Source organism: Molothrus aeneus, chromosome 1 (assembly GCF_037042795.1).
Source record: "Molothrus aeneus isolate 106 chromosome 1, BPBGC_Maene_1.0, whole genome shotgun sequence".
Lineage (NCBI taxonomy): Eukaryota > Metazoa > Chordata > Aves > Passeriformes > Icteridae > Molothrus > Molothrus aeneus.
In genome coordinates, this window is record NC_089646.1 from 99,622,826 (window position 1) to 99,644,725 (window position 21,900).

General features: G+C 43.5%; 1 protein-coding gene across 4 annotated transcripts in view; it reads right to left on the reverse strand.

Moving 5' to 3' along the window:
- Nucleotides 1-3,416: 3,416 nt before the first annotated feature.
- Nucleotides 3,417-21,900, reverse strand: part of LDLRAD4 (low density lipoprotein receptor class A domain containing 4) — a 284,002-nt gene continuing 265,518 nt past the window's right edge. For all 4 annotated transcript variants that reach the window (XM_066561328.1, XM_066561317.1, XM_066561345.1 and 1 more), the window contains 3 exons: nucleotides 15,415-15,468; nucleotides 13,583-14,138; nucleotides 3,417-4,645 (listed from right to left, as the gene is read on the reverse strand). In XM_066561328.1, the coding sequence (XP_066417425.1) occupies nucleotides 13,596-14,138; nucleotides 15,415-15,468 (597 nt within the window). In that variant the 3' untranslated portion in view covers nucleotides 3,417-4,645; nucleotides 13,583-13,595. The remainder of the gene's footprint in view (nucleotides 4,646-13,582; nucleotides 14,139-15,414; nucleotides 15,469-21,900) is intronic.

The following is a 21,900-nucleotide window of genomic DNA, read 5'->3' on the forward strand; positions in this document are numbered from 1 at the left end:
CTTCACTTCTGTGCCCTGACAGGTGGGGATTTTAATGCACCTGATGCCATTTCCCTGACAGAGCACCATTTTACAGTACAGTGCCTGATTGCCCTGGCATATGGCTGGAGATAGCATGCATATTATCTATAGGTATAAGATACAGCATGACTGTAGAAGGTGAGAGGGCCTGCATGCTGAGTACTTAATGCAGTTATCACTCAGCCACAGGGCTTTTCATGTTTGCCAATGCACCTCTTGCTGAAAGCTGTGACACCCAGTAGTGCACCTGTAACTTCCCAAAACAAACAGTCAGTCACTATCAGCACCTTTGATCTGCAGAAGGAGGGGGGGGTTAAAGAAACCAGACTGACTCTGCAGTCCCTCAGTCAAGCATTACCTGTTAGGCTTTTCCTGACAGTACATTAGTTGAAGTTACCAGCTCATCAACTCTTCCCCCAAGAGATATAAAGTTTGCAGCATAAGCAAATTTTATAGCACTTACAATCCTAACCTCATTGTCAGGAAAGAACTAGCTCCTATCCTTTTTGCTGTTGCCATAAACCCTACTGAGCAGTTATGCAAGCACACTTGTGCTTTTATATTTGACTTACACGTCTTCTTCACCAAGTAAAGCCAACCAGGGCAAACTTGGCTCAGCTCATGAAATATTCACAGCACTGTAACACAATTACACGTGTATGCATATATACAGGGACATGTAATAAGTGGGAATGTTCTCACTGCTTTGAGATGAAAACCACTTTTTTTCTTTTCCCCTAAGAATTTCTTGCTGCCCAGGGTTAAATGTAGGTCAAGCTGTCTGAGCCCATGTCTGTGGCACACAGAGCAGGATTAAACTGGAATTTTCCACTCAACTCAACTGTCAATCACTATAATGTCTGCAAATGTTAAATTAAGCTGGAATGATCTGGTGTTGGCACTGACGGGGGCTCAAGGGTGGCATTTTGGCCTCCGTGAAAAAGATGCCCTCTTTCTCTGAACAAGGGGTGGCTATGTCCTGGCTGCTTGCTCAAAGCCCTGCCAAACAAAAAATAGCTCTGTATAAGACAGTGGGATGTGTTGGAAGTGGGCAGAGAGAGGGACTGGGAATGGTGGCAGGGAAAGGTTATTGCCAGTATTGCCACAAGCTGCACTGAGACCTGGCATGTATTTCTTCATATGTGTTTCCTCATCTTTAAAATACTTTTGGCACCTTTCTGCTGCTGCTCTGCAACACACTTCAGAGTAGAAACCATTAAAGGATACAAAATACTTTGTCTGATTTACAGATTAGCCCCTTTTTTTAAGGAGAGCCAGCTTTCAAATGTCCCCCTCTAGCCATAGCAGAGCATCCACAGGCTTAGCATGTGGCAGGTATCCCTGGGACGGATCATGCAGTCCTGCCAAAATAAACAATGTATTTAAGCAACTTGGAACACCTAAGGCAAGCAGAAATTTGCAGTTAAATAGTAAAAACTGCAGCATATAGCTTCCCCCTTATGTTTTGGAACCTTCTGGGAACAAGTAGGGTTACTGACTATACAGGACACTGAGAAACTCAGCTCATCAATTTTACCACATGTAAAGAATTCAGTGTTTCAGCTCTAATCCCCATTCTCAGGCTCTCAGGAGCAATCATTTGGCAGCCAGTCTGGAGAAAAAAATGTAGAAAACAAGCAGAAAAAAAAATCATGCAAGTTTTTAGTTTTCTTAATCAATGCTAGAGTTCTGCAAAAGCAGCACAATGCAAACTGCACAAAAAGCAGGGCATCGCCGCAGTAGAAGCGAGCTATTAGAAGAGGATTCAGCAGTGAGGGTTTTAAAATGTGCATTTTAATTAGAACTCACTTAAAGCACAACCGATCAAAACAGTGATAATGAGAGAAGCCTAATTAATTTTTGTCTAAGTAACGAAGTCTCATTACAGAGGGGTCTTTGGAAGAAAAGAGTTTGGGATGTTAAAACCAGGGTGTTTGTAATGAGACACAATACTGCTGGGAGCCTGGAAGCCAGACCTAGAGGTTTCACAGGACTGCAGCAGCCACTATATTAATCTTTCAGCAGAAAAAAAGTAACCCTACTGAGATGAGACATCCCATTTACAGCTGAGTTGCAACCATTGGCAGGGATATTAAAACACAATCAAACAGAATGGCATATTATAAACTAAATATAAATACAATTAAAACCAGATTAAGTAAAAGATCAAAGCAGGCTCAAAAAATGCAGTTTCCAGGGAGTTCAGGGTTCAGACAGAAGAGGAGGAGCAGAAGCTTGGAGATTTAGAGTACTTCTAAGGACTAAGGAACTAGCAATTTTCTAAATACTAAAGAAGAATTAAAATGCTGTAGATGGAGGAGAGCAATCTCAGGGTGGTTATAGGAAAAAAATATGATTACTTTTGACCCAAAAATAAGTACTGTAACATTTAAAGAACTAAGACATTTGAAAAGAACAGCAACAAGGGGAACCCCCCTGGTTCCTCTCTGAGTGGAATGTAAAGGCAGCTCCACAGCAGGCTGCCTGAAGTGGGATGGACCATGGCTCCCACTGCAGACCTCCTCCTGGAAAAGACCTGCAAGAAAGCCCCAGGTTTGAGGTATCAAACTCAGCATCACATCACAGCAACACAGACATCAAACTCCAGCAAGCACACGTATAAAATATAAACCAAGAAAACTATGTTATTAATAATCATGCTAAATAAACCATCACTTTATACACAGAATGTACAGAAACTACCTGCTCTTTCCCAGTCTTGTTAAGCTTTAGTATGGCAAAGTGGTAGGTGCCAGCCAGGGATAATTTGATCTCCCTTGCAAAGATCTGTATCACCAAAGACAAATCTTTGCAAAGGATCCTTTCATCTGGTTTTTTACTGAGAGCATCATCCCTCTCTTCACCCCATTACTGGACCACAACTGCTGGTTTTTTAAGCACTGGCCAAAGCATGTCCCAGCTTTCTTAAACCGGGTTGTGAATCTCCCTCCCACAAGCCATATTTTGCACCTTCATTTTTTAAAGAAGTTTTGCAACTCAGTGCTTTGGGGGCATTGCTTATCCCCCCCTCCCTGCTGGTCAGTCAGCACTGCTGTGCCAGAGGCCGGCACCACCAGCAGGGCTTTAAATGAGATCGAGGTGGGGTTGTTGTCTTAAAGGAACTGAAACCACAAACTGGCTTAGATTAAGTGCCTAGACTGAACTCCAGTGTGTGACAGGCTGTCCCTGCTCCAGCCCATCCTATGGCAGAGGCAGGGCAGGAACTGTCCCAGCAGTAATCACCAGAGTGTGAGGGTCAGAAGGCAGATCTTAAACCCTCATCAGACACAGCAAGGGAAAGAGACAAGTACTTATTTTTACCAAAGTCACTCTAGGGTTCCAATGCTTTTTTGTTTTTTCACTACAAAGGGAAAATAAATCCAACAGGAGACAAATGCATTTAATAATTTTTAATAATTTTGTGCCATGGTTTAACCACAGCATATTAAGAACAAGCATAAAATCTGTATTTAAAACTAACAACAGCACTTAGAGCAACATCTTCCTTTAAAAGTATTGCAATAAACAGACCTTAGGTCTAAAAACTAGGACATCACCATTTGCTCAATTAAAAGAGTCAGATACACAACAGTTGAAATCTTTTTCTGTATATAACTGGGAGTTACGGTGGAAAATAAGCAACAAATTAATTGTGTTAAACACAAAATAAAATTTAAAAAAATAAAAAGTAAAGCAAGCCAGGTTTGTCATAGCATCACATGAACAGATATTGAGAAATTCCAATACAGTTGTAAAAAGACTTACTGTTCTTAATAGCTTTGTTTTACAACAATAAATTTTAAAAGAAAGATTAAATATTGTTGATAGTGCTGTACATATTTCAGAATAGCTTGAAAGAAAATGGACAAAAATAATAGATGTGTTGAAAATGTGATCTTGAAAGCCACAATGTTGGAAATACAAAAAAAAATTAAAATCCATACAGCAATAAAGCATTTTACACTGTAAATTAACTAGCAAGAAACAACAAAGAAAGGGTAACACTCTAAAAACAGGCATTTGATGGTTAATTTTGAGTGTAACAGCCTGACTGATGTACATACCATCATGAAATGCTCTGAGCACAGCAGCATTGGGCAGTTGAGAGTTATACAAAGATAAAACCCCTATCAACACTTGTGTAGTCTTTATATTATGAGTAGAAAAGCTTTGTTAAAGAATACTAAAGTGATTTTTTAAAAATTATTATTATTATTTTTGCTGTCCAGGTCTATGATGCCTGAGGCTCTCGTAACTTCTGCTCATAGTCCTTTTGAAATCTTGGCTGCCTGCTGTGCTTTGCGGTAAATGGAAAAGCGTGAACACAGCTGTGAATACACTTAATAGATAGATAGTCTGCTCTTTCCACTGCAGCTTCAAAGCAAATTAGTGCCTCTAAAAGAAGACATGCTCGTGTTTGGTCCACTCAAAATGCATGTTTTGTTACGATAAATCCTACTCTAGATTCCTCCAGCAGGAGGTTTACTCTGTACAGTCTTCCTAGTGAAGGCCCGGGGTTTTTTGTTTGCTTCTCTTCCTTCATGCACAGAAGTGGTTCTGCAGTGCAAACAGAAACGTGAGGATGGCCAGGCAAGGCACACTTCCAAAACAATTACTCCACGCCCTGACAAACAATAAATGAATTAACAAGTGACAATCAGGAAATATGTGTATTTACCTATGGTACATGCTTACTGACAGAACAGCTCAACAAAGAGAAGGATGTGATGATACAAGCTACCTATAAGGGCACGATGATGCAGAACTGGCCATAAGAAACTTAACACACTTCTTTAAAACAAAAAAAAGCCAAAACAACCATGGTCAACATTTAGATACAGGACTCCTGTGAGGGCTTTTAAAAAGATATTTACAGACAAAGGTGTAGATGCTTCAGGTTGACAGAGAAGCAGTGAAGGAGTGTGCCCCAAGGCACCATCCTCCAGCGTGACGGACGGGTTGAAAGCCCACTCAAATCAGAGGAAGCCCCACCACTGAACTTCACTGGCCCGGGTAAGGCCCCCTGAGTTTCAGCACAGCACTTTGCTAATCGTCTCAAAAACCGAACCAAAAGGCCATCTCAAACATCACCCAACACCTTGCTACCTTACATCTGTGGTTAAAGCCTGGCAAGTATAAAAAAAGCTACATACAGACAGGAGCGTCTATGAAAGAGTAGTTGGCATCCATCTTTGAGAGGACGAGTCTGTCTCGGACTGTTAAACTTTTATATCACCTACTGTCCTGGGATAGTCAGAACTAACAGGTTAGAAAAATAAGTACAGCATCTGCAAGTCCCTACACTAGAACTTCATGGTGAATTTTCCTGAGGTATTTGCTTTACCGAAGAGCGTGCGGGGCACAGGAATGGAGCGTCAAACACGGGGAGACACCAGGGGAGAACCAACAACCAACGGAGCCTGGCAAGAAGCTGAAGTGTAACATTACTTCACACACCACTTCCCCTACTGGGTTTGAACAGGTCTAAGCATTTCTCTGTAACCTTAAATATGAACCTGGGTAAGCCATTGCTGTCAGAAGCCAACACAGCAGCAGAGCTGCCAACTCAAAGCTCCCACTCAAACCCTGCATTTCAGCTCTCTACCACTGGGGCCACTCTTGTCCACCCTGCAAGAGCACAGGTCACCAGGGAGTGACCCTTCCACACCCCAAGCCCAAGGACAGTCTGTAATGGCAGCATGGTGCACCAGCAGTGGGCACAGAGAACGGCTGGCTGTTGTCACAGAACTCTCATTGGCCTGGTTTTGATTTTGCAGGGATGGTTTGGGTCAGTTCCCACTTGTCTGAGCTTCATTTCAAATCTAGGATGTGATTAAAAAGGTTTGAAAGTTTTAGCCCATTTCTAAGTTAAAAAAAAAAAAGGTAATCAAGGATAGTAATAAATAATGTATCTGCTTGAGAAGTAGTAACTAATACTGGTCCAACTCAGCAATAGCAAGGCAACAACCAATACGAGAAGCATTTAGTTGCAAGGTTAAAGCTGTGGAGGTTTTGTTTGCTTTGTGGTTTTTTTCCTTTTTTTTTAAAGTGACACATTAAAAAAAAAAAGAAGAAATCTTCACAGCAAAGATGCATCAAACGACTAATTGCTATACACAGGCTTGTCAAAAAGGATTTCTTTAACCTTTTTCCCTTATGATATTATATTGATATTTAATAGGAAAATAAAATACATAGACTTTTTGTCATTTGTATGCATTCATTTGCAAACTTTCTTACAAAAAAAGGACCAAGCACAGATTGGCATTCACAAAGTTTATGCCATTTTTTTGTGTTAAAATTGGTATCATCTGTACACTATCTTACAGTATTAACATCTATTTGTTTTCGTATGTTTGTTTGTTTGTTCTACCCATTGGGTAGGATATGTGCATAATATATTCAAGTTATACACAGCACCATACAAAGAAAAAAAAACAAACTAGAAAAAAAGACAGACAACTGAAAAAGCACCATTTTAAGTGAGGCACAACAAAGGTGGGAGTGTAAGGCCAGATGCAAAGCCCCCTGAAGTTGGCAAGAGTCTTCCTACCAACTTCAGCAGGCCTTGGATCAGGCCCTCTTGAGTGCAAGGGGATTCCTATTTGCTCAGACCTGAACATGAGGCACCTTAGTTGCTTACAAACTACTGACATGCAAACCTCCTCAAAATTATACCTAATAAGGATGTATTTAATTGATTAGTAAACCTACCATAGCAGACAGACAAGCACAAACCAAGGAGAGAAAGGAAGAAGAAAAGAGACAGCTTTGTCACCCACGAGATCCTACACACACCGTGTTGTTTCAGGAAGCTCACACACCAAACCACTTGAAACAGCAGCAGCAATATAGCAAAGAAAAAGCATCATCTCTGGCAGTAAATCACACTTCTGTCAGAGGGAAGGGGAAGTATATCTTCGTTACAGTTTTGTTTTTCTATCATTAATCAACATAAAAAGGTAAGCTCTTTTATAGCAAGAAAGCAACACTAGCAATACCCGGGTTGCTTGTGTTCAGTCTAAAAACAGAATTGACACCAGCAAGGCAGAAGTAAGAGCCAGGAGAGTCTGTGACACAAAATGGTCCTTGATCTTCCCTTTCAAAAGCAGGAGAATTGTACTGGGTGGTTACCAAAACAGCATTAGCATCCCTGAAATACATTTAAAGCCAATGACAACTTCAAGAAAACATCAGTAGGCCCTCCACTGCGTGTCTGTGGTACTAAAGAGTGCAGCAAAGCACTTCATCCAAACACCTACACTTCAGTATGCTGGGAAGAGGCAATGCAGGTCTCAGGCTGGTTTTGGAGGATGAACTTAGTGGTGCAGCTTCTGTTTATTCCCCAGAGCTGTACCAAGAAAACTACTCTTTTTTTTTTTGCTGGTGCAAGTGTGCCCAACGGGGCTTTTGCCAGCCCAAAAATGCAATCAGAGGTGGCTCAAAAGGTAATTTACATCTCTGATTAGTGAGGATAGGTTGGCAAACAATATATTAACTAAAGAAAAAATCTTGCAGACGTTTTCAGTCAGCATACTCTCAAAACCTTAAAGCTGAATTTCCTAATGAAACATACAGACCAGTTTTTGGACGGGAAACCTCTCCAAGTTTATCACATCCTCACAAGGGACTATTTCATGTTCTAAAAGGCCTCAGACAACTCAGTAAGACTGCCTCTTTCCAGGGACTGAAATGATTGACACATTTGGGGCTAGTGTAGGAGAAAAGTTGTAATTGTACTGGTTGGCAAGCAGGCAACACAGTGCAGAGAAAGACCAGATATGTGTAATTAAATTATGTGCAACAGCCTTTATCTAAAAAGCAAGGATGTAATCAAAAACCAGACTTCATCTGAACCCACTGCACAGAAGGATCACTTGGTTCTCACCATCAGCTAGGTCTGAAAAACATGCTTATGAGATTTAGGGTACACTAAGTTTACTTTCTTCCTGTACATCAATAGACGAGATCTGCATTGGGGTTATCCCCAAAGCACAATGATTTTTCAAAGCTCACCCAAAAGGAGAGAGAGCTGTTGGATGGAAGATGCATGAGCACACCAGGTCACAGGCAAGAACTGGTGCAGCAAGAAAGCCCCCTATTGATAAAAACATAGGTCATGACATTTACAGGACTGAAAAGCAAATACACCTCAGACTTCCTGCTGTTTGACAAATGACCTGCCATTGTTACTGAGAGCACAACACCGAGCCATTCAGCACTCCTGGAAGGTGATCATGGAATAGAAACTAGTACAGACAGAATCACGGGAACAAGTCTGCAAGCAGGTCTGCATATGCAGGGACATGACTTAACTGTAATGACCAGAGAGAACCTGTGATAACCCTGAATACTTTCAAATGTGCCAGCAAGCCTATTGTTTATCCTTGGGGTGGGGGGGGGGAAAGAGGCAAAGAAAAATATCGATGTATATCTATTTTTTACCAACTTGCTATTTTGTTTTCCTTCGCCTACAAAATCAGGTTACCTTAGCTACCATTAGCACTCAGGGATAGAGTCAGAGAAAGGTCAGCAGTCAATCCTCTCCAAAGCATTCAAACATTCCTTACAGATTAGAGTGTCAGTTCTAAGGCCCAGTATCTCACTACCTGGCAGGGTTAGAAATGATCACCTCACATAGCACTGTTCCAGACAGCCTCCACTCAGGGCTTTTCAGCAGGACAAGGATTTCTTCCCTATTGCAAAGAAGTGCATTCCTTAATAAACAATGCAATTCTGCTCCTTACCCTTCCTTGCACCTCATTCACAGAAAAAAAACCCAAGAACTCTCAATGACACTTTTTAAAAAAATGTACCTGCACCAAGAACATTCTGGGATTTGGCACAACAAGCAGCTTCCAGCTGGGACAAACTGGTATAAGCAGTGGGCAAGCAGTAATAAAAGGTCAAATGAAGCACAGCTTCAGTCATGGCTCCTGCAGATTCCATGAGTGCAGGAACACAATCATCTTCCTCACTGGCCATCAGGAACTTGTACATGGGGCATATGCTTGAGTTATCATACTCCCAAGGGAAATTCATGCTGTAATAAAGTCCCCTCAGCCCAAGACTGGCCTACATGCAGAGTCCATCAGTGACAAGACCAGGAGTAGCATAATTAGATCCTCCCTGATGAAAACATCCTATTATGCAAACTCCTGTGAATTCTGGACATGCCACACATGCCAGGCAAGGGATCTGAACACTGCACTGTTGGCTGGGTACCCCCCTTCCTATCTCTCACTCACATCTTTTAAGCAGCATCCCACTCAGTCTGCTTGTCCAGCACTGAGGCAAGCCCAAACACAATTGTTCTAAACATAGGTACAGAATTAGAGCTAAGTGCCAAGTGCTCCATTGGTAAACTGGGAGAGAAACAGGTTTTTTCCTTTGCTAAACCCTCTGCCTTTTCTAGCCCTGAAAGACCATACAAAAACACCAAAGATTGGGCATATTTAGCATCAAGAAGAGAGCCATGCCAAGACATGTAAGGGAAAAATTAGTCTTTGCAGTAGGACAGAGGTCACAAAACTTTATTTCATAAAGGTGCATTTAAAAGAAAAAATAATCTTTTAACCTGAAAATTTCTAACGTGGGGACATCACTATTCTGAATTTTGGGAACTGGGCAAAGTCAGAAGATGCAACCAGAATTCAGGCAAATATGATCCAGCACATAGAGAACACCACACACATATTATGTGGATTTTGTGGTATGAGACACATACACCAGAAGATCAGTATGGAGGCAAAATCTACACAATTAATGCTACAGTGTTTGCAGAAATCTTTTATAATTTATACAAAATTTCACTGAGTGGCTCTGGAATACAGTCTATCAATTCTGGATATTTTCAAAGCTGGTCTTCCATAAATGCTTCATAGAATTACCTACCTTCAGAGCTCACTCACTAAGCCTATAAAGATGGATAGTGCTATCTAATTCTGGTATTTCTTTTGCCATTCTGTTCTGTTATCAAGAGCAGATTTTCTACCAAGTCAATGGAAGAAAAAAATAGAAAAACAAAGCGTTTCAATGTTACACTGTTGACTGCCTTTCCATTGGAGAGCACTAATGTCCATCAGAAAACAGCCTATTTACTGCCAAGAGAGGCCCCAAACCAGAAGATTACAAGCTCACCTATAGCAAGTGAACTAGTCACTAGACTCCCAGAGCTGAGAGTCAGCACATTACATGTGGGAAAGCAGAGCATGACCTTAAGCCATTAGAGTGTCCAAAGGAGGGCCCTGAGGGCGATGAAGGGTCCCAAGGGAAGCCATGAGGAGTGGCTGAGGTTACTTTCTTTGTCCAGCCCAGAGGAGACTGAGGGGAGACCTCAGTGCAGTTACAACTTCCTCCTGGGGAAAAGAAGAGGAGCAGGCACTGATCTCCTCACCCTGTTGACCGGTGACAGCATCCAAGGAAATGGCTGGAAGCTGTGCCAGGGGCAGTTTAGGTTGGGTATTAGGAAAAGATTCTTCCCCCAGAGAATGGCTGGGCACTGGAACAGGCTCCCCCACAGCACCAGCCTGACAGAGTTCAAGAAGCATTTGGACAGTGCTCTCAGGCACATGGTGTGACTTCTGGGGATGGTTCTGTGCAGGGCCAGGAGCCAGATTCAATGATCCTGATGGGTCCCTTCCAGCTGAGCTTGTTCTATGATTCTAGGATGATTCTAGGATTCTAGGATGAGAAAACAAAGATGCAAAAGGAGATGCAACTATTAGGTGAGCAAATACCAAGTCATTTTTAAAGCAAATACCAAGTTATTTTAAACAAATTTCTAAAGCACTGGAAAAGGCTACATTTTCCAGGCAGAAAAATTTTCTCATCCAAGAAAAATTAAGAGACAGCATACTGGACAATGTTAATGGGAAGTGCATAAATCTACTGGCATGCAGAGAGGGTAAAAGATACCAAAGGGCTGTTTTTAAAGAAAGAATGTTCCCAAGAGGCAACTTTGAAGGCAACTTCAAGGCTCAGTCTGCTGAGATCTGCACATGGAGAAAGTCAGTCTTCAAGCAGCCCAAGCCCAGGTGTGCTCTGCCCTGACAACTGAGTTCCAGCTGTTCTCACCTCAAGGCTTGTCTAAACAATCCTCATTTAGGCAACAGCACAGTATCTGTGTAGGCACACACATTCTCTGGCTTAAAGGCTCACTCCTCAAGTGACAAAAGTCACTGAAGACCAAAACCAACATTTGCTGGCTTTGTCCTCTGGTTGGGTTTTGTTCGTTTGTTGTTTGTGGTTTTTAACTAAGAATTATGTTTGTAGGTTCTTTGCAAAAATCTAATTTCACAGCTTTTATTCCCAGGAACCAGACAGTGGTGAGAGCCCCAGCTGACTGAAAGCCACCTAGTCATCTTCAAAACACCTGTACTGTGGGTCTGAGAGGAAAAAAATAAGTGAACCCCACCATACAATCTCTATCTCTCCCTTCAATTAATACAGACAATAAAAGGCAGCTTTACTCTGCATTACCAGCATGACTCAGACCAAAATAACAACTACAGAGACAAATGGGGCTGTGTATTCAGACTAACAGTTATACAAATGTTTTTAAACTAGAAAAAAATCAAATTAACTTATGAAGAAAACAAATCTACACTGAGGCCCAAAAGACAACACGCACGCAGACACACACATACACACAGTTTTGGCATTAAAACTCTGCATAGATCAAAGATGCACTTCAGTTATCAGAGTCCCTCGTGTACAGAAGTCCTGCAGAAATCCAGCTTCCAGCCATGGGACCAGGGCATTGGTGCCCTTGGGGCACTCAGCAGCTGCTGCCCACAACCAAGCACAAAGCTCAGGAAAACAGAAAAAAGTGAAAGATCTTAAAGTGAAGAGGTCTATGACACACTCATACACCTATATATTAGAAACTATTCAAGCTAAGACTCTAAAGATTCTTACTTTTAAGTCCATTTCCAAAATGCATTTTAAGTGCAATTTGTGCTTTTTCATGTGCTTGTGATGCCACTATCACCTTCTGCCATCAACTGAATTCTGGCACCGTGCGTTCTTCCACACGGGAACAGCCAGTGGAGAAACACCCCAAATGCCACAACACAGGCAGGGAACACTTCCCAACTACTCTCCAGGCCAGTATAGCAAAAATCAGGGCTTACAGACACTTGGTGAACCCATGAGTCACCTTTAGCCATGAGCACAGTCCTGCTGGCGTCACGCAGACATCATGCACACCCAGAAGGGTTTCTGCAGCAGGGCCCAGAGCAAAATGGTTTGCAGGGAGAATTCCTGGTGCTCCCATGACCCTGCCAGGGATACTTCAGGAGCCAGCACCACTGCCACAAGTGCCCTTGGTACTGCTGCAAAAACACCACAGGGGGGGTTTTGTCACAAGGGCTCCCTTCACTTCAACAGGACAGACCTCCAGGACTGAACTTCAGCATCTGAAAGGATGAAACGGAGAGCGAAAACCACGACAGCCTCACATACTTGAACAGCGGAGCAGGGGAAAGAAATCCCACCCTGCATTTTCAAACCATTTATTGCATAATGTCATGATATGTGACTAAATACATTTCAGGCTACAGTGAGGACAGAAATCTCTAGCACGGTAAGTACTGGTGATACTGCATTAGGACAAGGAAAAGAATGGCAGCACTTAGAATCAATACAAATCAACGCATCTGGGAATTGTAGTTTTGCCATTTATGAAAGAAATCGTCTACACTGCAAAACAGCTAAACCTCAAGTGATGGAAAATGCTGAGATTTCATACTTGCCTTCTTCCATCCAAAAGTCTCCAAGACACTTCACTGATACACTGTTATTTGAATGCAAATTATTGCAAAGACAAGTGTCCCTGTATTTTTTGAATTGTAAAAGTCAAGAGATGTTAGCCTAAGTCCTGTCCCCATCTTTTAGCAAACCCGGGGGGAGGGGGCAAACTCCTCCAGATTACTTCTAGGGCTCTATCATTATTCCACAGGTGAAACAACAACATATAGAAGAACTTCACATAAAACAGTTCCCTCATATATATTTTTTTTAAAACAGTAAGATAGTGCAACTTTTTAAAACACATTTATCACAACACAAATTAATTCCTTGCATTCATCTAAGTTCTCAACTTTATACCTTGGCACACAGAACAGGAATTTTGTTTCATATTAAAAAAAAAATTCACATCCTGGGAGAAAAAAAAAGCAGACTGGCCAATTCTTCCCCCATTTATCTAGCAAAACCACCTTCTTCCTTCTGCCATTCAGTGAGTATAAAACAGGCTGTACAAGCCTCATTTCTGTGCTAAGTTAACTTTTAGAATTAAATAATTGAAATAGTTTATTAAAAAAAAATAATATATCCCCCCCCCTTTCCCCTGAAACACTGCTCGTAGACAAACCGAATGGAAGTTTGTATTTCTTTCAATCTGCTTTGCATGCAATTCCCCTGAAAGGAATCAGAAACAAAGAACTGGTTTGCACGTTTGGTTTTACTCAGTTGTACCACGTAACAACACTGTGCACCGGAGCACGGGGCTCTTCCTCCACCGCCCTGCTGGGCTCTCCCGTCTTCAGTCCAAACGCACCTGGGCAGGTTACCTAGACCAGGTTCCCTGGCTTCCGGTCCTGGCCTTTGCTGGGGACTATTGTGCTCTCTGAATTGTTCTGCTGAAACTGAAGTCTGCTCCCCCTCTGCGAGGAAGGAGGCATGTTGCTGTGCTGGTGATGGAAAAAAGAGGAGCCTGGGTAATGGCCCATGACCTCGCTGTACGTCGGGGGTGGTCCTTCCATCCTTCCATTACTGCTATAGTTGGTTGCACTTATGCCCGAGTTGCTGCTGGGTGGGCAGGGACCCCCATTGTACATGGAGATGTCTATCAAGTCGCTATCAAAAATGGTTCGGTTGGGCGGCGCCCTGACGGATTCCCGGTTGAGCTCCATCTGCTGCTCGGGGTCCCGGAGCTGCAGCGTGCACGGGCCCTGGTACGGCGGCGGCTCTTCGCCGTCCGAGAGGGAGATGGTGGGAGGAAGGTCAATCTCATGCTGCATGTAAGGGTAGGTGGGCTGGAAGCGACTGAAACGGTCCCGCTGCATAAAGGATGGGGTGGTAAACCTGTCCCTGGACCTTGGGGCGTACATGATCTGAAACGGGAAGAGAGACACGCGTGACTCCACCGCTGCACCCAGCGCCGCGGCTGCTCCAGTCCTCACCCCGAACTGATAAAACACAGAATGCTTCTTTCCCCACCTGTCTTAGAGGTTAAACCCAGCAGATACCATGCACAAGCACAGCCACATGCCTGCAGGTGAAGAGGCAGGAGGTGCAGGAAGGATCCAGCACACTCGAGAACAGCTGCACAAAGGAAGCCCAAGACCCCACACAGCTCCTTCTGACACTAAAACATTCTGAGCAAAAACAAATTATTCTGTTTCTGAAACCAGGAAATTAATTCTCTCTAGTCTGGGCAATTGCCTAGCTCTACAACAATGCCCCAGTACTGAATTTCAGCTGCAATCTAAGCTAAGCTTCCCCCTCCTACTCAGAGTTAATGCATCCCCAAAGAATTCAGATGGTCATTTCAGTACAATTTGTAAAGCCTCAGCATATCTCACGCCTTCACCATCAGAGTGTATCAGATGTCCTCCTCCCCCTCAGTTCTCAGCCAGAACTCAGCCTCTGGGGAGAACCTACAAAGCTTCTGCATTGTAATGGAAAGTATGTCCTTGGTATATTAAAATCCTGGAGAAGGACAGGCTTTACAAAAGGAAGCGTTCAAGATAATCTGTGAGTGGTGTTGCTCCTCACTTGGTCTATCCCAGATCTGGACAGACACAGCAGCTTCTCAGATCTAGAGCTATCAAAATGCTCTTCTCTTTTTTGGATCCCTGCAGGGTGTCCAACCCCTGGCTTTCACAGATGCAGGGCCAACCACCAGGAAGGTCTGCTGCTGGTCACAGGACAGCTGGACTACTCAGAGCAATACACCCACAAATTATTGTATAGACAAGGAATCTGTGCTAGCTGGAAGAAGGGAGACACTGGCGATAGGATATGTGCTGTAAATCCAAGAAAAGTTCAGAGACAAGAGGAACTGGTCTCCCAGCTTCCAATGAATACTCAAATTACTGAGCCACTGTGGGAAAGAGACACACCTCCATCACTTACTTGCGAATGCCTACTATGACACAGGGAGTTGCTGATGGAGATGAGGTGTCAGGTAGGCAAAATTTCATTCTTTTATGAAAAGGTCTCAGGAATTTATGAAATGCGTGTTAAGGCGGGTTTAGATGACGGTGTGAACTACACTGAAAAAGCTTCCTTTACAAAAAATAGATGCATGTTTTTGAAAGAACCAAATACACGTTACAGGAAAAAAAAGAAAGCACTTGGTGAAGATAGTCAGAAATCTGTCAGTACCTCTGAAGCACCCTGGCGTGAAACCGAGCTTTCTGAAGGCCACAAGCACCCCTCCTGAAATGTGGAAGAAAACAACAAAAAAAGAAAAATTAATAGATCACATCACCATTCTGGCTCATTATCACAGCTCTTACCAGCAATCATCTTCTAAGGACTGGCTGTCTCCAGGAGCTAAACAAGCAACATCCCAACCCTTTCTTTCCAAAACATGAGCAAAGAGCAGCTCTGCTCCCAGGCAAGTCAAGCTTGGTCCATTTTGCAAGTGCCAAGATGTCATCCACTGCACCCAGCCCCACAGGCCATAAGGATGCAGCAAGCTGGTGGTGTCTGAGAGAGTGTGGCAATGCATGGAGATGACAGGAGACGCCTCAGCACCTGTGTGCTGAGCAGGTACCTGTCACCTCCCAAACCAGCAAGGGTGGCAGGTCTGACAAAGGTCTGCCAGCCAGGATCCCGATTACACAGCACAGGCAAAACAGTTCACAACAAAACCTGGTGTCTGTAATCTCAGTGGAGTGACAGACACGCTAAACCCGGGGATAATCCGGTCAGAACTGCCAGTTGCCCAATTCCCACCACAAACAGTAGTTAAAGCAGCTGAGGTTTCAGCCACTTTTTCAACCACTTCTCCAACCCCCTTCTCAGGTCAAAATATTTTCTCTCTCGCCCCTTGAAATGCTGTTCTGACACCGTACCAGCACCCAGGGCAGAATAAAGGGGTGAAGAACAGTATGTCAATAAGGGAAAATAGCTTAAGGTGTATCATTATTTTTCTTCTCAATTAATTGTTTGGAGTAGCAGTAACTCCCGCAGTGAATTTATTTTATTGAAAAATTTTGAAGCGGAAAAGGACATATCAGAGCAGCTATAAAGCTCAGAACTTCAATTTTGGTGCACAAAGAGAAAATCAAAATATTGACAGTCATGACTATTTTCTTGATGTTAATTCAAGTTTTACATACGTAAGAAATTTCAGGAACTGGAAGGAAAACGCATACTGTCCCCAAAAGCATTACCATGTATAGACTGCTTCCAAATCTTACTGTACTGCTTCTTCTCACCATAGCATCTTTCAACATATTTCAGAAGTAAAAATAGACCCAACTAGATGTTCATCATGACACTCAGAGACCAAATGCCGTCTGTGATCTTGTCAGGAGAGTCCACTGCAGAGAAAAGCTGCTCTAAGAGGACTCTCCCACAGGATTCAGCTGCTAAGGGAAATGCTCTGAATAGCAAAGCTGGTACACTTCTCTTCCGTAGCTTTAGAGAGCAAAGATAGAGAGAGGCTGACAATTGCAATTATTTACAACTTCCCCAAGTATTCCCCTCTGCAAAGACACAAAAGACAAATCTTATGCAGAGTCACTTATTTCAGTGCCTAGATGTGGTTCTGTCACTTAAGGAATTGTAACTGTGGAACTATATACATACATGTATATACACACACTTGTGCACACATTCCTTTCCATTCCTTCAGCACCCAGGTGCCCTCATTTTGAAATATCTGAGGGTATGTTTGCACAGTTAAAGGCAATCAGGTTATCAGCAGTTGACCCAACGGGCTCCAAACCCCTTGCAACTGTTTGTAAAACATATTAGTCAAAGCTAAAGTTCTCAATTAACTGCTCCTGAGTTACAGGCTCAGAAAAAAAGGCAAAACCAACAAGCCAACCCAGAAAGAAATAAAATCTACCTCCCCCACTCGTATCACTTAAACTCCCTTATGAAAAGGAGCTGTTGATGAGGATGTGGAAACAACTTCCATTCTAGGGCCCATCTCCCCAAAGGCAAGAGGGTAAGATGAGCTGAGAGAGATGGTGCAGCATATGGAGAAAAACTCCTTGCATGGAGATGGAACAGGACGTGCTCACTGAGCCAAGTCTCCCAGATCTGCTACCAGCCATGCCTAACAGAAATAACTTTTTAGAAGAGAGGAGTTGCCTGTTACTTCTACCACTGATGCCTGAATCCCAGAACAGTCAAAGGCCCAGCCTGGAGCACTGCAGCTGCTACAGGGATCCCACTGAGTAACCAGGGCACTGGGATAGTCACACCAAGGTGAGACCAAAGGAGCCCAAAGCTCTCCCCACTCTGGGATAACTACTTGAGAAGGTAAACAGCCTGGGATGCAGTTGAACTCTGAGGCTGTGAGATCCTTAGGATGCAAGGATATGTAACAATGTTGTTCCTGTGACAGTATGTCCTACACTTCACCTGCAGCTCCTCCCTTCCCTAAGCTTTCCACTGGAGAGAGCAGCAGACTGAATCAATGATTTGGCAGCAGCCAACCCCCAGCAAGATCTCTATCCCAGGAGCCAGAAGAACTCCCCAAGCAGATGGCTGGGTAACATGTGCTCAGCATGCCCACACTTGGAAAATACCAGGCTCAAACCATGCAGACCAACCTCATGGCTGGTCCAATGACACAGCACAGAATCCTCTCCTCACTGAGGCCAGACGGATCCAACACAGAATTTCCGCCCTCCTGAAATCACTGCATCTACCACAGGAGACATACTACCTACGTTTCTGAGTCTTTATTTAAGGGAAACTCCCCTTTCCCTGCACTGGGTAGATACCACCTAACCCTAGGCTTGGTGCCCATCAGCTCCACTGATCTTGGGGTGATGGAAAGAGGTGGAGATGAGAACAAAGTGCTGCAGAAGAAAAATATCTCCATGACTACACTTCTCCACCCTGAGACACAGATTTAGGAAATAATGTGCTGGGATCACCCTGACCAATCTGGGGTGACTTATACTGAGGGAAAGCGTGAGTTCTTGCTCCCTACTTGCCCCTGTGCTTACAGACCTTCCTTTGAAAGCTAAAATGCTTCTTCCCCTGTGCTCACATCAGTGAAAATCAGATGAGAACTGACAGCATTTGTATTTATATTAGGGATTTGTACAAGTAGTTATCAGGTATGTGCAAACAAGGCTAAACCTGAGCAAATGCAATTTACCCATATTTTGATGAGGGCAGTACCTCATTTACCTGCTTCTTACAGACTGTCAATAGCTAGGCCACCTCAACGTGCTCCTTGTTCAAGAGACTTCAGGCATGAGCTTCAATACTTAAAAGTGACAAGGAGAGAAAGTTTATGTATTTATTCCCTATAGTGTATTCATTTTTAACACTGTTGGGCTTTGGAATGAAAATCCTAGCACCTACCAATAACACAAGCAAGAAAAACCTTGGGGATCCACCTATGTCTTTTGCTGACCATTGTCATTTTTGGGTTTCACCATAATTTACAGAAATTAACTTTGTGATTAGGTTTTGAAATAGCAGCATCATTTAATAAATCCAGCTGAGTGATTACTTAATTATCTCATGGTGATGATTATTTAACTCAATATTTAGAGCTTAGGAGACTCCATAAAGCCTAGGATAATTTGTTATTTCATATTTTACAAAGCTTTAGAGCCTCCAGAATTAAACAGTGTAAGAAGATGACTTTCTGAGGACATTTTTAAACACTGGAGCACACACTGTCACCCAACTGCCTCAGCTGAGCATCAGCCCCTTGACAGCCAGCAGGAATGACATTTACCAGAAGAATGATTCTTAACTCAGAAGAAATTATAGGTAAAAATTTACACTTAGCAAAAAGTTTTCCTCAAGCTGTAATAAAGCAAAAGGATCCCTGTGCTTGTTAAAACTAGGATAGAGTTACTTTCTTTCACAGTAGCAAGTATGGGGCCATGTCTTGGATTTGTGAGCAAAACAGTGTTGCTAACCCAGGGATATTTTCATTATTGCTGAATTGTCTTTACACAGAGTCAGGGCCTTTTCTGCTCCTCACCTCAGCCCACCAGCAAGGAGGCTGGGGGTGCACAAGGAGCTGGGAGGGGACACAGCCAGGACAGCTGACCCCACTGAGCAAAGGGACGTTCCAGACCACATGGCATCATGCTCAGTACGCAGAGCCAGGGGAAGAAGAAGGAAAGGGGGACTTTGGGAGCAAGAGCATTTGTTCTTTGCAAGTCACTGTTAGACAGCATGGAGCACCAATGCCTGGCAATGGATGGACACATGCCTGTCCCTGGGCACTGGTGAATGAACTCCTTGTTTTGCTCTCCCTATGAAACTGTCCTCTCAGCCCACGAGGTCTCACTTCTACTCTCCCAGTTCTCTACCCCAGCCTGCTGGGAGCAAGTGGCTGTGTGGTGCTTAGTTGCCAGCTGGGGTTAAACCATGACAATCCCATGTAATCCAAACTTTTCTTTTTTTTTGCTGACTGTTAAGGAGATTTACTGACTTTCTCCACTATTAAGTTTTTGCAAAATAGAACTTTGCCTGAAATGATGTTTTCTGAGAAACAAAAGTCAGTTTTTCACTTTCTAAAATGCATTACAATTATTAAGAAGGTCTCTCTTTTCTCCTTAACACAGATTTTTATTTTATTTTTATACAAAAACGTCCACACACACACACACAAATACACACATTACTTTTGCAAGTGAAATGTTCCAGATAGCAGTGTAGTTTCTGCTTTTGGCCCTAGGTGGTACATTACACCACACTAAAGCACTGGCTTGCTGAAAACACTCCAGGAAGGCACAGGGGCTCATTCCTTCCAGTATCTTCCTGGGTCATACAGACCACCACAGCTTTGAAGATGGCAACAAACACAAACAAAACAAACTATTGTGCTGTACCCAACAGAACAGTGAGTATTCCAGCAGGTTGTTCCTTTAAAAGCAATTCCTCAAGGGCAGGAGAGGTGACGCTGTCTAACAGAGCAGTGCACGGTACCAAGCAGAAGTACTAGAGAATTACAGAGAGTGCCAAATCTCTCACACATAATCTGCCTCCCTACACTTACTGCAATTATTCCTGTTACTTAATGCTTTAAAAGTTTTATTTCCCCATCTTCACAGCACTTCATCACTTTAAGTAATCTTCATTTCATTCAACTGAAGGGAGTAAGTACTGTTATCCTTCCTCCTTTGTTTGGAGATGAAGCAAGTTGCCCAAGGTGACACCCAAAGCCAGTGCTCCTTGCTTCTAGCCCTACCTGCAGAATTCCTGGACAATCCTGCTCTTATTAAACATACAATGACTTTACCGTGGGAGACTTCAAAGGGCAGCAGCCGAGCTCGCTGTCCCTCTTGGCAGCACTCCCTGAGGAGAGGCAAGCCCATGTCCCTCAAGGAGACAGCAGGAGCATACAGTGCACATCCAGACCTTGCCAAATGATGACTGGTACAAACAAAAAGATTTGGCAGAGCAGAGTGGTCTACAGCACTCACACTCTCTCCTGGCTGTGGACTGGGTTCTTGTTCCCAATGGGATTTCTTTCCTTTGCACATGTCAGTAAGAAAATGAGAATGAGTGGCCTAGGGACACCAGCAGGAAACAGACAAAATAATGCCAATGCCAGTAGGAAATAATTTAAAAGACCAGCAGGAAAGACTAACATTTGAAATAATGACAAATCCTTGAGCTGTCAATATTATTGACCATTTTCTGTCACCCTCCTGACGTTCCCCTTTTATTCTGAAATAGCTGGTGCAGGGCAGAGGGGAATATTTTTTACAGCTGTGCTCCTGGAGCTCAGCATCCATGACTGGCATTCCCAATGCAGGTTTAATGCAAGCTGAGCAGCCTGAGCAGCAATGCTGCCCTCAGTGCTGGGAGGCAAGGGCTGGTCAGGGTGAGCATCCTGTGTGATGGATGCAGGGATTTGCTGCCAGGAGTAGGCCTGGGGCAGTACAAGTGTTCAGCACTCATTCAACATCTACTTTATAAAAGAAAACAATGCAAAGACACCAGGATAGGGAAAAGGAATGAAATTAGGAATGTCAGAAGCTTATTAAGTACCTCTCTGTAAGTCAGTTAATCTCTTTCCCCTCAATGTCCCCGTGGAAATCACTGGTGATGACATTAAGAGTTAATCATTGGGAAGCAAGATTTATATTTGTTTTGTCCCAGCAAACAGCAGAGTGCCACAGCAGCAGCTCAGCTGCAGCTACCTACATTTCAGCAGGACACTTTTGGCTGCCAGCACCAGTGCCCTCCTGATACCAGGTCAACAAAGGCACAGCCAGCAATGCTGCAGCAACACAGATCTCCCCTGGGGTATCACACACACACCCTGTGCACACATTTGCCCTGCCAGGGCTGCCACATGGCTCTGCCTCAAATTCCCCCAGCACTGCCAGGAGCATCAGTTGCTCTCACACCAGAGGTTCTGCTGTTTCAAAGTGAAGCAGCCCCTGGGCAAGCTCCTGGTGTACTCCACACCCCACAGCTTTTGTATCCCTCTCAGGTGCTCTGCAACCCTTGGCTTGCTCCCAGCTGTGAAGCCCAACACTGCTGATGGATAAGCCAGCAGCAGGAAATGTTCAATATTTTATCCATTGTGATACAGACACCGTTCAGCACCTTGCAGGCTCACTCCAGGCTACTGCTCATGCCAGCATGGTTATTGCTCAGCATCTTTCCACCTCTCATAATTAGGGCCCCAAAACTCTTATT